At 36.7% G+C, this 15,288-nt stretch overlaps 1 protein-coding gene across 4 annotated transcripts in view; it reads left to right on the top strand.

Moving 5' to 3' along the window:
* Positions 1-15,288, top strand: part of ULK4 (unc-51 like kinase 4) — a 703,242-nt gene that overhangs the window by 34,619 nt on the left and 653,335 nt on the right. For all 4 annotated transcript variants that reach the window (XM_037847819.1, XM_037847826.1, XM_037847812.1 and 1 more), the window contains exons 15-16: positions 1,820-2,001; positions 2,865-2,911. In XM_037847819.1, coding sequence (XP_037703747.1) covers positions 1,820-2,001; positions 2,865-2,911 — 229 coding nt within the window. The remainder of the gene's footprint in view (positions 1-1,819; positions 2,002-2,864; positions 2,912-15,288) is intronic.

The raw sequence follows: 15,288 nt of genomic DNA, 5'->3' as shown, positions 1-15,288 counted from the left end.
GAATCTACAATTTGAAATAAATTCAATATAAACAAAATATATTCATATTTAAATAAGCCATCTAGTGGTTTATAGATCAACTTGATGCAGATTAAAAACGAAGTGAAACAGTATAGAATATTTTTTACTTTTAATAGTATGTTTTATTTAGCTCAGTATATTTAAAATATTGTGATTTCAACATAGAATCCACATAAAATTACTGAGATGTTTTACACACACACACACACACACACACACACACACATATATATATTTGCAAACTAAGGCTTCAAAATCAGATGTGTATTTTACCCTTCCAGCACTGGCTGCATTTCAGATGCTCAGCAGCCACATGTGAATAGTGGTCACCTGATATGACAGTGCAGCTCTAGAGCCTGTACCCTTAGCCACCAGGCCATAACAGAGTGAAGCAAAATACTTTTAGTATTCAGTGCTTGCAGTGCCAAGTAGAACTGTTATTTATGAAAACCTAAAGGATTATAATCTGGAAATAATATTCTTTCCCCTAACCCTCTTACTTTGAATTATTTAGGAAATTATTGTTACAATTTAGTTTGCTTAATGATAGAGATTGGCAAAGAATATGTTAATTTTAGACAGCCTCTCATTTCCTAGTTTTGGCCTTTTGGTTGTGTAGGGGTTTGGAGGTAGGGATTCCAGATGATTGAGCCTTCATATTAACCTGGTTATGTTTATCAGTAATTTCAGTGGAACCATTTAACAACTGTAGAATCTTGGCTTTTCCAATATTTTAGGGCTGGGTTGCTTTATTTATACTACGGCTATCTTGTTTTCTCATAACAATTTTATTTTATTTAACTTTGCCTTTTTTTTTTTTTTTTTTTTGCTTTTTAAACCTTTTTTTTTTTTTATATTCAGTTTTATTGAAATACATTCACACACCATACAATCATCCATGGTATACAATCAACTGTCCACAGTATGATAACATAGTTATGTGTTCATTACCACAATCTATCTCTGAACATTTTCCTTACATCAGAAAGAACCAGAACAAGAATAAAAAATAAAAATGAAAAAAGAACACCCAGATCATCCCCCCATCCCACCCCATTTGTCCTTTAGTTTTTATCCCCATTTTTCTACTCATCCATACACTAGATAAAGGGGGTGTGATCCACAAGGTCTTCACAAATCACACTGTCACCCCTTGTAATCTACATTATTATATAATTGTCTTCAGGAGTCCAGACTGCTGGGTTGGAGTTTGGTAGTTTCAGGTATTTACTTCTAGCTATTCCAATACATTAAAACCTAAGAGGTGTTATCTATATAGTGCATAAGAATGTCCACCAGAGTGACCTCTCGACTCCATTTGAAATCTCTCAGCCACTGAAACTATTTCATCCCATTTTGCATCCCCCTTTTTGTCAAGAAGATACTCTCAGTCCCACGATGCTGGGTCCAGATTCATCCCCGGGAGTCATACTCTGCATTGCCAGGGAGATTTATGCCCCTGGGAGTCGGGTCCCACGTAGGGGGGAGGGCTGCATTTTTTTATATTTTAAGTTGCAGGATAATTCTTTGATAGCTGCCTTCTTTTTTAAGCACAGTTTTCTGTTGAAGTAGTTTAAAAAAATATCCCCGGGTAGAAAAAGAGAAGAGGAATGTAGAAGAATAAATAAAAATAGTGTCGTTTTCAGAGTATTTCTCATTTGGACAGTGTAAAGTGACAACTTTCTTTGTTCTCACCGTAACTATTGAAATTCAACATTCCATTTTAGCTTTCTTGCAATGTTTTCAGCAGCCTTTTCTCCCTATAACATGCTCTTTTATTATTTTCTGTCTCCTGCAGTGGATAAGTTGGTGTATCTGAAAGACCAAGACTGGAATGACTTCTTGCAACAAGTGTGCTCACAGATCGACTCCACCGAGAAGAGTACTGGGGCCTCGCGAGCCAAGCTCAACCTGCTTTGCTACTTATGCCTGGCGGCTGCGCACAGGGAGGTGGCCACGAGGCTCCTGCATTCACCCCTGGTAGGTTGGCAGCTGATGAGCAGAAGCCTTGTTTCATGCGTCCAGCAGAATGCCTTGTTTATGCCCTTAACTTCTGTATTTCTATAGAGATGAAAGCAAGCGATAAAATATTCTATTTATTACAATGGGGAAAAAAGTGGCTTATCAACCTGATAGTTTAATTCTTAGGTCTATAAGCAGTTGAGTAGGTAGTGATTTTGAACCTTTTCTTTTGTAATACTCAGGCTTGTATTTTATGTTAACTTGAAATTAATTGTAAGGTCTTGTTCGTCCCTGAAATCCTAAGATGGAGAGAGACCTTTTCATTAGCGCCTGGAGTGAGCTGCCCATGTGGAGTAAAGGCTCCTTTACTGGGCCAGCCTGGGAAAATCCAAGGTTTCTGATGGACATTGAAGGGAGAAGTTGAATCTCTAAGCCTCTTCCCCAAATCCCACTCTGGGAATATTACTTCTTGGACTGTCTTGGTTTTATTGGTAAAACCATAGGAGTTTGGTAGCTTTTTTGAAGTCATACTCAGAAAGGAGTTACAGTGGTCTGGAGGCATTTTCCATAGATGGCCCTCATTTGGGAACTGGCTTGAAAAAACGCACTTTTATTAGCTTCCAGAATAATAACAAGGAGACTTTTTTGGAAGTAAGTGTGTGTGTGGGGTCATTTAGGGAAACGGAAAACACAGTTTTTATTTTTATCTTATTCATATAGTCATTGCTTTTTGCAGCTTTGTAAATAATTGCCTCCTTGGTGCAGAGGTCACATTTCAGTTGTATAAAGGTTGGATTTGTTAATTTAGCAGTCACTTTCTGTGTTGTTTCATGGATACAATGTTTCATATTGTTAATGTACCTTTCAATTTTTTATTCTAGTTCCAATTGCTAATCCAGCATTTGCGAATAGCTCCAAATTGGGATATGTAAGTAACATTTATGTTTCAAAAAATTACCCTTCATGATTTTATTTAGTTACAATATACATGCTTCTCAAAAGCATGTGATCCTAAATAATTATCATAAATTATTCTGAAGTAATAATGATTCTGAGTCATAGGCAATTTCTATAAGGAATTCCATTTGTAAATTTAAAACAAATATTTAATAATAACCTTTATCCTATTATAAATACAGTTCTGGCATCATATAAGCTACTTCTGGAAACTTTATGTAACTTTTCACTATTCCTTATCAAATACTTTCACTCTGATAACTGTGTTTCAATCTAGTCATACTTCTTTAGGAGTTTTCCCTTACCACTTGTATCTTTCCCTCATTTAGGACTTACTTTCCTTATGATGTTATTTAAAATCCAGTGGGAATATGATTTATAGGCTTCTGGTGGAAGTAAGTGCACTTACTGTTTACGGAAGCCACGTGCCATGGTGGAAGCACCCTGGGTGAAACGGAAGGCTCTGGGCTCCGGCTTTCAGTGGGACGTGGCCTGAGGATTTCTCTTGTTGAATCTCACCTTCCTGGCTTGGGATTCAGCAGTCCTGGGTGTGGATCACAGATCTGCCCCATGGGCATGTTCGTTCACTTGCTGAGCCTCAGTTCCCCATCTGTAAAATGGTGACGCTGTGTCTACCTTATAGATATTGTAAATAACTAAACTTTGAGATAAATATATGAAATATACTTATTTGGTATATTATATTATCAGTGCCTGGTTCTTAGCAGGCACTTAGTATACTTGGGATGTGGATTTGTCATTATTATTACTATGCCTTATCATCTCAAATGATTGTCAGGAGAAGCCTGTGAAGACATGGGGGTGAAGGAGTTTGTTAAAGGTGGTAGTGGTTTGATGGTAACTCTTCTTTTAGGCCTGGCAAAATATGGAGGAAATTATAGGTGCTCACAAAAGGCTTTTTTCAGTAATTATTCTTATGTATCTTCTAATGTTATGCTACTCTCCTACAGTAAAGTCTGGTATGACAAAATGGGAATTTTAGGTAATTTTTGAGCACTTAATACTTTTGGGAATGTTTGTGGTTTGCTCATTAAAAAGAAACCAATGAATCTCCTAATACTCCAGTTAGAACTTAAATGCTTGAATGGAGTGCCCTCTGCTGATTTTTAAATAGACATTCTTAATCCTTTCCAAATACTGTTTGAAGACTAATTTTTTCATTTTTTAAAACTGAAGTTTAATTATAAAGCAGTTTTAATTTGAGGAAAATGATACTTGGTAGGATGGACAAGTCCTCTGTTGGAACCTTCTCTATTCTTCTTTTCCCCTGTTGAAATGGCACTTCTTCCGGTGAAGCCTTCTCAGACTCCAGGTCAGGGTGCTTTGACAGCATACGATATGGTTTAATTCAGCCTGGGGGATAGCCACTGTCGAAGTAGGTGCATTTATTCCTTGGCTTTGTTCTGCATATAGAAAAACTGAGTTAAGATTTCACGATATAATTTTGAAAGTTTCTCTTCCCTCTGTAATAAATACTATGTATTTTTAAAAATGTAATTAATGATTTGTCTGATGTGTTTAAATGGATGCCTTTTTTTAAACTTTATTTATCAAAAAAAAAAAATTCCAAACAAAACAAAGCAAAGGAATAGGAAAAACAAATATACTGAAATAACTTCATTGCTTCCAATATGCTCCTACTATACCACAAGAAAATTAATGACCCATGGTCATTCCTGAGCATTACCATAAATGGATGCCTTTTATTATATGCTATGAATATCTGATCATTTACCCTGTTCCCTATTTTTGGATAGTATTATTATATTGTAAGTAATATTTTGATGACCATATTTATGCTTAAATATTTATGCCTATCTTTTCAATTTTTTCTCTTAGGGTAGATTCATAGAGTTAGAACAATTGGGTAGAAAGCAGTAAATATTTTTGAGACTTTTGATAAATTGCTAAAATGCTCTTTAGAAACATTGTATCAAAATATGTATATTCCCAGTCAATATGATAAAAGTGCCTTTTTGTTAGATCTTTCAGTATTGGAGATATTTATTAAATTTTATACTCTCTGCCAATCAACTTTATCACTCAAAGGAGACAGATTTAGAAAATAATACTATCATCAGTTAGAAATATCACTATTCAGAGATGACCACGGTTGGTACTTATTTGGCTCTTTGTAGACTTACTCCGTGTAATGCAGACTGAACTCCATAGGTCTGGATGTCTTTTTGTACACTAGGACGTGGGTGTACATACTCCCTATTTTTACTTAAGTGATATATTGTACATGTTATTTTGTAATATGCATTTCTCTCATGTTCCTTATCATCCAGTAAGAATCTTTATTTACTTTATGTGTCATCTCTTAAATAGCCATATAGTATCCCATTTTGTGTATATGTATACCATATTTTATATAAGTGACTACTAAATTTTTCTTCATACACTTGCCAAAATGTTTTTGTTTTGGTCAATTATGAGTCAAATTTCATAATTTATATTTTCCCAGAAAGCAATTATTTTAATTTTCTCTTTATCTCTGGTTATTTACTTTTTCTTTTTCATGATTTAGTGTATTTGTGCTTTTTCTCCTTTTTTCTTAGAGTAACTAGTGGCTTTTTGTTTCTTTTTAATATTCCCGAATTTGTTAAGTCTATTGATTTTATGCTTTAATTTTTATATTAATGACCTTATTCTTGTAAAAGACGTTACAAGCCCATATTAAAAGGAAATTCAAGCACTGCAGAAAAGAAACATTATTACTCAAAATCCCCCCATCCAGAAATAACTATAGTTAATATTTGGTTAACACCATTCTATACATCTCTATATTCAGGAGAGATATATAGAATACTTCGCAAAATTAGGATTATATTGTGCGTGATACTTTAGAGTAAAAAAATACTTTAGAGTATTTAATCCAACTTGGATTTAAGAAAAAGAAAATAACTTGATTTTTCAAACATATCTTCCTGTGAGATATTTTATAAAATCTCAAGTTTTGAAAAAAGATTACAAAAAAGCATTAAGATTGCTCATTGCTACTTAATTGCTTGAAAGCTGAGGAAATTCATTCTCTTATTTCTTCCTGCCTACTGAATGTAACTCTTTGTACATTATTATGGTTTATGATACTTAGTATCTGTTCTGTAACCCAAATTTCCATTGTTGTTTAGTATAGGTGTTATACTTGGATAAAGTGAAGTCAAATATCCGCTGCCAGTTGGTGAACATTTTCTTTTTTGGACAGTTTCTCCACTTCTCAATTCTTTGTTTTAATTTATCCTTTAGTTGACTGGATTTCATCTTCTCTGCTTCTGGAGTTGTTGCCTTCTTGAGGTTATCTCTGGTTTTAGGGCCAGCTGCAGGGGCTGACGGAGGTTCTCACCGCCCCAGTCCACTCTCACCCCTGTGCGGAGTTTGGAGCTTGCCTTCTCTCTCCCAGTGCTGACAGCAACTGGGGACTTGGGGGCAGCCTGATTTCTTCTTCCTCTTGTTTACGACTTGTTTTTGTTTTTGTTTTTGTTTTCTTTTTTTCTTTTTTCTTTTTCTTTTTTCACTGTCTGAATTTTACTTTTATATCCCAGGCCTGTGAAATCTTACTAGAGTGTCTACATATCTCTTTTCAGTAATTTGTTCAGCAGTTGGTCTATTTAGTTCTTCGGCTCTTCTTTAACTCTTTTATTATTCCTTTGATTTCTTCCTTCCTATTTTGTTCATTTTCTGCCCCTGAAACTCCTATAGGATGGAAGTAGGATTTTGTGTCTCTTGAGTATTTTCTTTGCTTTTTAACTTTCTGTTTTTTATTGCGATATAATCTATATAACAAAAAATTCACCTTTTTTAGTGTACAGTTTAGTGGTTTTTAGTATATTCACAAGTTGTGCAACTATCACCCCTATCTAATTCTAGAATATTTTCATCAACCCCCAAAGAAATTGTACCCATTAAGCAGTTATTCCCCATTTTCCCCTCACCCTAGCTGCTGGCTACCACTAACCTACTTTCTGTCACTATAGATTTACCCATTCTGTTATTTCATATAAGAGGAATCATATATTATATGGCTTTTGTGTCTGGCTTTGGTTTCTTTCATTCAGTAAAATGTTTTTTTTTTTTTTTTTTGTTTGTTTTTAATTAGAGAAATTAGTAGGTTTACAGAAAAATCATGCATAAAATACGGAGTTCCCATATACCACTCTATTATTAACAGCTTGCATTAGTGCGGTACATTTGTTTCAATTGAAGAAAATGTTTTTATAACTGTAGTATTAACTATAGCCCATGGTTTACATTAGGGTTCACTGTTTGTGTTGTACAGTCCTATGGTTTTTTTTTTTTTTTTTAAATTATTCCATTAATATATATACAACCTAAAATTTTCCCTTTTAACAACATTCAAATATTTAATTCAGTGCTGTTATTTATGTCCCAGTGGTGCCCTACGATATACATCATCCATTACAAAATTTATCCAACACCCCAAATAGAAACTCTGAACAATTTAAGTGTTAACTTTCTATTCCCTTTCCCACTCCAGCCACTGGTAACCTATATTCTAGTTTCTGACTATGAATTTGCTTATCTAATTATTTCATATCAGTGAGATCATACAATAGTTATCCTTTTGTGTCTGGCTTATTTTACTCAATATGATGTCTTCAGATCTCATCCATGTTGTTGCATGTATCAGGACTTCATTCCTTTTTACTGCTGGATAATATTCCTTCGTATTTACATACCACATTTTGTTTATCCATTCATCAGTTGATGGATGCTTGGGCTGCTTCCACCTTTTGGCAATTGTGAATAAAACCACTATGAACATTGCTGTGCAAATATCTGTTCAAGTCCCTTCTTTCATTTCTTTTGTGTATATACCTAAGAGTGGGATTGCCGGGATTACATAATGGTAATTTTATACTTAACTTTCTGGGGAATCACCAAACTGTCTTCCACAGTGGCAGTAACATTTTACATTCCCAGCAACAATGAATGAGTTTTCCTATTTCTCCACATCTCCTCTCAAAGTTGGAATTTTTCATTTTTATAAATAGCCCTTCTATTGGGTGTGAAATGGTATTTCATTCTGATTTTGATTTATTTGCATTTGCCTAATAGCTAATGGTGTTGAGCATCTTTTTTTTTTTTTTTTTACTATGTTAAACTTTTTACTTTTTTTTTTTTTAATCATCATTTTATTGAGATATATTCACATACCACACAGTCATACAAAACAAATTGTACTTTCGATTGTTTACAGTACCATTACATAGTTGTACATTCATCACCTAAATCAATCCCTGACACCTTCATTAGCACACACACAAAAATAACAAGAATAATAATTAGAGTGAAAAAGAGCAATTGAAGTAAAAAAGAACACTGGGTACCTTTGTCTGTTTGTTTGCTTCCCCTACTTTTCTACACATCCATCCATAAACTAGACAAAGTGGAGTTTGGTCCTTATGGCATTCCCAATCCCACTGTCACCCCTCATAAGCTACATTTTTATACAACTGTCTTCGAGATTCATGGGTTCTGGGTTGTAGTTTAATAGTTTCAGGTATCCACCACCAGCTACCCCAATTCTTTAGAACCTAAAAAAGGTTGTCTAAAGTGTGCGTAAGAGTGCCCACCAGAGTGATCTCTCGGCTCGTTTTGGAATCTCTCTGCCACTGAAGCTTATTTCATTTCCTTTCACATCCCCCTTTTGGTCAAGAAGATGTTCTCCATCCCACGATGTCGGGTCTACATTCCTCCCCGGGAGTCATATTCCACATTGCCAGGGAGATTCACTTCCCTGGGTGTCTGATCCCACGTAGGGGGGAGGGCAGTGATTTCACCTTTCAAGTTGGCTTAGCCAGAGAGAGAGGGCCACATCTGAGCAACAAAGAGGCATTCAGGAGGAGACTCTTAGGCACAAATATAGGGAGGCCTAGCCTCTCCTTTGCAGCAACCGTCTTCCCAAGGGTAAAACTTATGGTAGAGGGCTCAACCCATCAAACCACCAGTCCCCTATGTCTGTGGTCATGTTAGCAACCATGGAGGTGGGGTAGGCGAATACCCCTGCATTCTCCACAGGCTCCTCAAGGGGGCACTACATCTTTTTTTTTTTTTTTTCCTTGTTTGTCTTTTGTCTTTTTTTTTTTTTTTTTTTAACTTTCCCTTCTTTTTTAAATCAACTGTATGAAAAAAAAAAGTTAAAAAGAAAACAAACATACAATAAAAGAACATTTCAAAGAGACCATAGCAAGGGAGTAAGAAAAAGACAACTAACCTAAGATAACTGCTTAACTTCCAACATGTTCCTACTTTACCCCAAGAAAGTTACATAATATAGCAACATTTCAGTGAACTTGTTCCTACTACATCCATCAGAAATTAACAGACCATAGTCATTTCTGGGTATCCCCAGAACGTTAAATAGCTTATCTGTTCTTCTTGGATTATTGTTCCCCCTTCCTTAATTGCTCTCTACTGCTAGTTCCCCTACATTCTACATTATAAACCATTTGTTTTACATTTTTCAAAGTTCACATTAGTGGTAGCATATAATATTTCTCTTTTTGTGCCTGGCTTATTTCGCTCAGCATTATGTCTTCAAGGTTCATCCATGTTGTCATATGTTTCACCAGATCGTTCCTTCTTACTGCCGCGTAGTATTCCATCGTGTGTATATACCACATTTTATTTATCCACTCATCTGTTGAAGGACATTTGGGTTGTTTCCATCTCTTGGCAATTGTGAATAATGCTGCTATGAACATTGGCGTGCAGATATCTGTTCGTGTCACTGCTTTCCGATCTTCCGGGTATATACCGAGAAGTGCAATCGCTGGATCGAATGGTAGCTCTATATCTAGTTTTCTAAGGAACTGCCACACTGACTTCCAGAGTGGCTGAACCATTATACAGTCCCACCAACAATGAATAAGAGTTCCAATTTCTCCACATCCCCTCCAGCATTTGTAGTTTCCTGTTTGTTTAATGGCAGCCATTCTAACCGGTGTTAGATGGTATCTCATTGTGGTCTTAATTTGCATCTCTCTAATAGCTAGTGAAGCTGAACATTTTTTCATGTGTTTCTTGGCCATTTGTATTTCCTCTTCAGAGAACTGTCTTTTCATATCTTTTGCCCATTTTATAATTGGGCTGTCTGTACTATTGTCATTGAGTTGTAGGATTTCTTTGTATATGCAAGATATCAGTCTTTTGTCAGATACATGGTTTCCAAAAATTTTTTCCCATTGAGTTGGCTGCCTCTTTACCTTTTTGAGAAATTCCTTTGAGGTGCAGAAACTTCTAAGCTTGAGGAGTTCCCATTTATCTATTTTCTCTTTTGTTGCTTGTGCTTTGGGTGTAAAGTCTAGGAAGTGGCCTCCTAATACAAGGTCTTGAAGATGTTTTCCTACATTATCTTCTAGGAGTTTTATGGTACTTTCTTTTATATTGAGATCTTTGGTCCATTTTGAGTTAATTTTTGTGTAGGGGGTGAGGTAGGGGTCCTCTTTCATTCTTTTGGATATGGATATCCAACTCTCCCAGCCCCATTTGTTGAAAAGACCATTATGGCTCAGTTCGGTGACTTTGGGGGCCTTATCAAAGATCAGTCGGCCATAGATCTGAGGGTCTATCTCTGAATTCTCAATTCGATTCCATTGATCTATATGTCTATCTTTGTGCCAGTACCATGCTGTTTTGGCAACTGTGGCTTTATAATAAGCTTCAAAGTCAGGGAGTGTAAGTCCTCCCACTTTGTTTTTCTTTTTTAGAGTGTCTTTAGCAATTCGAGGCATCTTCCCTTTCCAAATAAATTTGATAACTAGCTTTTCCAAGTCTGCAAAGTAGGTTGTTGGAATTTTGATTGGGATTGCATTGAATCTGTAGATGAGTTTGGGTAGAATTGACATCTTAATGACATTTAGCCTTCCTATCCATGAACATGGAATATTTTTCCATCTTTTAAGGTCCCCTTCTATTTCTTTTAGTAGAGTTATGTAGTTTTCTTTGTATAGGTCTTTTACATCTTTGGTTAAGTTTATTCCTAGGTACTTGATTTTTTTAGTTGCTATTGAAAATGGTATCTTTTTCTTGAGTGTCTCTTCAGTTTGTTCATTTCTAGCATATAGAAACATTACTGACTTATGTGCATTAATCTTGTATCCCGCTACTTTGCTAAATTTGTTTATTAGCTCTAGTAGGTGTATCGTTGATTTCTCAGGGTTTTCTAGATATAAGATCATATCATCTGCAAACAATGACAGTTTTACTTCTTCTTTTCCAATTTGGATGCCTTTTATTTCTTTGTCTTGCCGGATTGCCCTGGCTAGCACTTCCAGCACAATGTTGAATAACAGTGGTGACAGCGGGCATCCTTGTCTTGTTCCTGATCTTAGAGGGAAGGCTTTCAGTCTCTCACCATTGAGTACTATGCTGGCTGTGGGTTTTTCATATATGCTCTTTATCATGTTGAGGAAGTTTCCTTCAATTCCTACTTTTTGAAGTGTTTTTATCAAAAAGGGATGTTGGATTTTGTCAAATGCTTTTTCAGCATCTATTGAGATGATCAATTGATTTTTCCCTTTCGAGTTTTTAATGTGTTGTAATACATTGATTGTTTTTCTTATGTTGAACCATCCTTGCATGCCTGGAATGAACCCCACTTGGTCATGGTGTATGATTTTTTTAATGTGTCTTTGGATTCGATTTGCAAGTATTTTGTTGAGGATTTTTGCATCTATATTCATTAGGGAGATTGGCCGGTAGTTTTCCTTTTTTGTAGCATCTTTGCCTGGTTTTGGTATTAGATTGATGTTAGCTTCATAAAATGAGTTAGGTAGTGTTCCATTTTTTTCAATGTTTTGAAAGAGTTTGAGTAAGATTGGTGTCAGTTCTTTCTGGAAAGTTTGGTAGAATTCCCCTGTGAAGCCATCTGGCCCTGGGCATTTATTTGTGGGAAGATTTTTGATGACTGATTGGATCTCTTTACTTGTGATGGGTTGGTTGAGGTCTTCTATTTCTTCTCTGGTCAGTCTAGGTTGTTCATATGTTTCCAGGAAATTGTCCATTTCTTCTACATAATCCAGTTTGTTGCCATACAGTTGTTCATAATATCCTCTTATAATTTTTTTAATTTCTTCAGGATCTGCAGTTATGACACCTTTTTCATTCATTATTTTGTTTATATGGGTCTTCTCTCTTTTTGATTTTGTCAGTCTAGCTAGGGGCTTGTCAATCTTGTTGATCTTCTCAAAGAACCAACTTTTGGTGATATTCATCCTTTCTATTGTTTTTTTGTTCTCTATGTCATTTATTTCTGCTTTAATCCTTGTTATTTCTTTTCTTGTACTTGGTTTAGGATTGGTTTGCTGTTCATTTTCTAGCTTCTTCAGTTGATCCATTAGTTCTTTGATTTTGGCTCTTTCTTCCTTTTTAATATATGCGTTTAGTGCTATAAATTTCCCCCTTAGCACTGCTTTTGCTGCATCCCATAGGTTTTGGTATGTTGTGTTCTCATTTTCATTCGTCTCTATATATTTAGCAATTTCTCTTGCTATTTCTTCTTTAACCCACTGATTGTTTAGGAGTGTGTTGTTTAACCTCCAGGTATTTGTGAATTTTCTAAGTCTCTGATGGTTATTGACTTCTAATTGTATTCCATTGTGGTCAGAGAATGTGCTTTGAATAATTTCAATCTTTTTAAATTTATTGAGGCTTGTTTTATGTCCCAGCATATGATCTATTCTGGAGAAAGTTCCGTGAGCACTAGAAAAGTATGTGTATCCTGGTGATTTGGGATGTAATGTCCTGTAGATGTCTGTTAAATCTAATTCATTTATCAGATTGTTTAGGTTTTCAATTTCCTTATTGGTCTTCTGTCTGGTTGATCTATCTATAGGAGAGAGTGATGTGTTGAAGTCTCCCACAATTATTGTGGAAACATCAATTGCTTCCTTTAGTTTTGCCAATGTTTCTCTCATGTATTTTGTGGCACCTTGATTGGGTGCATAGACATTTACGATTGTTATTTCTTCTTGCTGAATTGCCCCTTTTATTAGTATGTAGTGGCCTTCTTTGTCTCTCAAAACATCCCTGCATTTGAAGTCTATTTTATCTGAGATTAATATTGCTACACCTGCTTTCTTTTGGCTGTAGCTTGCATGAAATATTTTTTTCCATCCTTTCACTTTCAGTTTCTTTGTGTCCCTGTGTCTAAGATGAGTCTCTTGTATGCAACATATTGATGGTTCATTTTTTTTGATCCATTCTGCGAATCTATATCTTTTAATTGGGGAGTTTAATCCATTTACATTCAACGTTAAAACCGTGAAGGCATTTCTTGAATCGGCCATCTTATCCTTTGGATTATGTTTGCCATATTTTTCCCTCTCTCTATTAATATCCTTTATTGTACCCATACCGAATATCTTTAGTACTGAACCTTTCTCCAGGTCTCTCTGTCCTGTCTTTGTTTCTCTGTCTGTAGGGCTCCCTTTAGTATCTCCAGTAGGGCAGGTCTCTTGTTAGCAAATTCTCTCAGCATTTGTTTGTCTGTGAAAAATTTAAGCTCTCCCTCGAATTTGAAGGAGAGCTTTGCTGGATAAAGTATTCTTGGCTGGAAATTCCTCTCACTCAGAATTTTAAATATATCGTGCCACTGCCTTCTCGCCTCCATGGTGGCTGCTGAGTAGTCACTACTTAGTCTTATGCTGTTTTCTTTGTATGTGGTGAATTGCTTTTCTCTTGCTGCTTTCAGAACTTGCTCCTTCTCTTCTATGTTTGACAGTGTGATCAGTATATGTCTCGGAGTGGGGTTTTTTGGATTTATTGTATTTGGAGTTCGCTGAGCATTTATGATTTGTGTATTTATGTTGTTTAGAAGATTTGGGAAGTTTTCCCCAACAATTTCTTTGAATACTCTTCCTAGACCTTTTCTTCCCCTTCTGGGACACCAATGAGTCTTATATTCGGACGTTTCATATTATCTATCATATCCCTGAGGTCCATTTCGAGTTTTTCAATTTTTTTCCCCATTCTTTCTTTTATGCTTTCATTTTCCATTCTGTCATCTTCCAGGTCACTGATTCGTTGTTCAACTTCCTCTAGTCTTGTACTATGAGTGTCCAGAATCTTTTTAATTTGGTCAACAGTTTCTTTAATTTCCATAAGATCATCCATTTTTTTATTTAGTCTTGCAATGTCTTCTTTATGCTCTTCTAGGGTCTTCTTGATTTCCTTCATATCCCGTACTATGGTCTTATTGTTCATCTTTAGTTCTTTGAGTAGCTGCTCTAGGTGCTGTGTCTCTTCTGGTCTTTTGATTTGGGTGCTTGGGCTTGGGTTATCCATATCGTCTGGTTTTTTCATATGCTTTATAATTTTCTGTTGTTTTTGGCCTCGTGGCATTTGCTGAACTTGATAGGGTTCTTTTAGGGTTTGTAGACCAGTTGAAGTCCTTATCTCTAATTTATCAGATCTACAGCTTCGTGGAGTACACTTTCTCTAACTAACCAGCAGGTGGCGTCCACGAGCCACCTGTTCTCCACAAGCCAGATCTCCCCTGCTTAGCCTTTTTGTGAGTGGGGGAGTGAGTCTTGTGGGGCCAAATTGGTGTACCAAGCTTGCGTGTGTAGTTGGTGTTGCCTGCCCTGTATGTGGGGCGTGTTTCTGGGCAGTCGGGGAGAGGGGGTGGCCCTAACAATCAAATCTCCCTGATGATCCTAGAGTTTTAAAGCTGCTGCAATAGTCTAATCCTTCAGTTCAGTCCTGCCACAGTTTGTCTCTGCCACTGACCCACAAGTCTTTGGTATTGGCGTATGGCTCCTGAGACTTGCAAGTGGGCCCCTCTTCCAGGCTGTGCACCCCGGGTCCTCTGTTGAGGGATGACTGTGCTATGTCACAGGTGAGTGCCGTCCCCCCAGGGCAGTTCTGGGCTGCTGGGCTGTGTTGGGAGGCTCCCAGTCTGCTCAAATGATGGCTGAATGGGGCTCTGTTAATTCACACTGCTCCCCCTTCCCAGCTCTGGGACATTCAGCTGAGGTTGCAGGGAAGGCTAATGTCCACGCCCAGTTTTGTGGTGTGTGCCTGTTATTTGAAGCACTTCCGTCACACTGGGTTGTCTGGGGCAGCTCTGGGCTATGGGGCTGGCGATGGGCAGGAGTGTTTCCTGTCCACCAGGATGGTGGCTGTGAGCGGACACCCCCGTTTTCTTGGGAAGTTGTGTTGTTTAGTGAATTTTCTCAGCCACTGGATCATTGCCTTTTGTCTCAGAGCTCTCTTAGTTGTGCTCTTGACTTGACGTGCCCAAATTTCAATTCTTTGAAGCTTTCTGTATTGAGCTTCTTAGAGTAATTGTTTTAGAAAAAG

The sequence above is a fragment of the Choloepus didactylus genome, chromosome 1 (assembly GCF_015220235.1).
Source record: "Choloepus didactylus isolate mChoDid1 chromosome 1, mChoDid1.pri, whole genome shotgun sequence".
In the NCBI taxonomy this organism is placed as follows: domain Eukaryota; kingdom Metazoa; phylum Chordata; class Mammalia; order Pilosa; family Megalonychidae; genus Choloepus; species Choloepus didactylus.
Note: the sequence above shows the minus strand (reverse complement) of the source record. Positions and strands in the feature narration are given on the sequence as shown.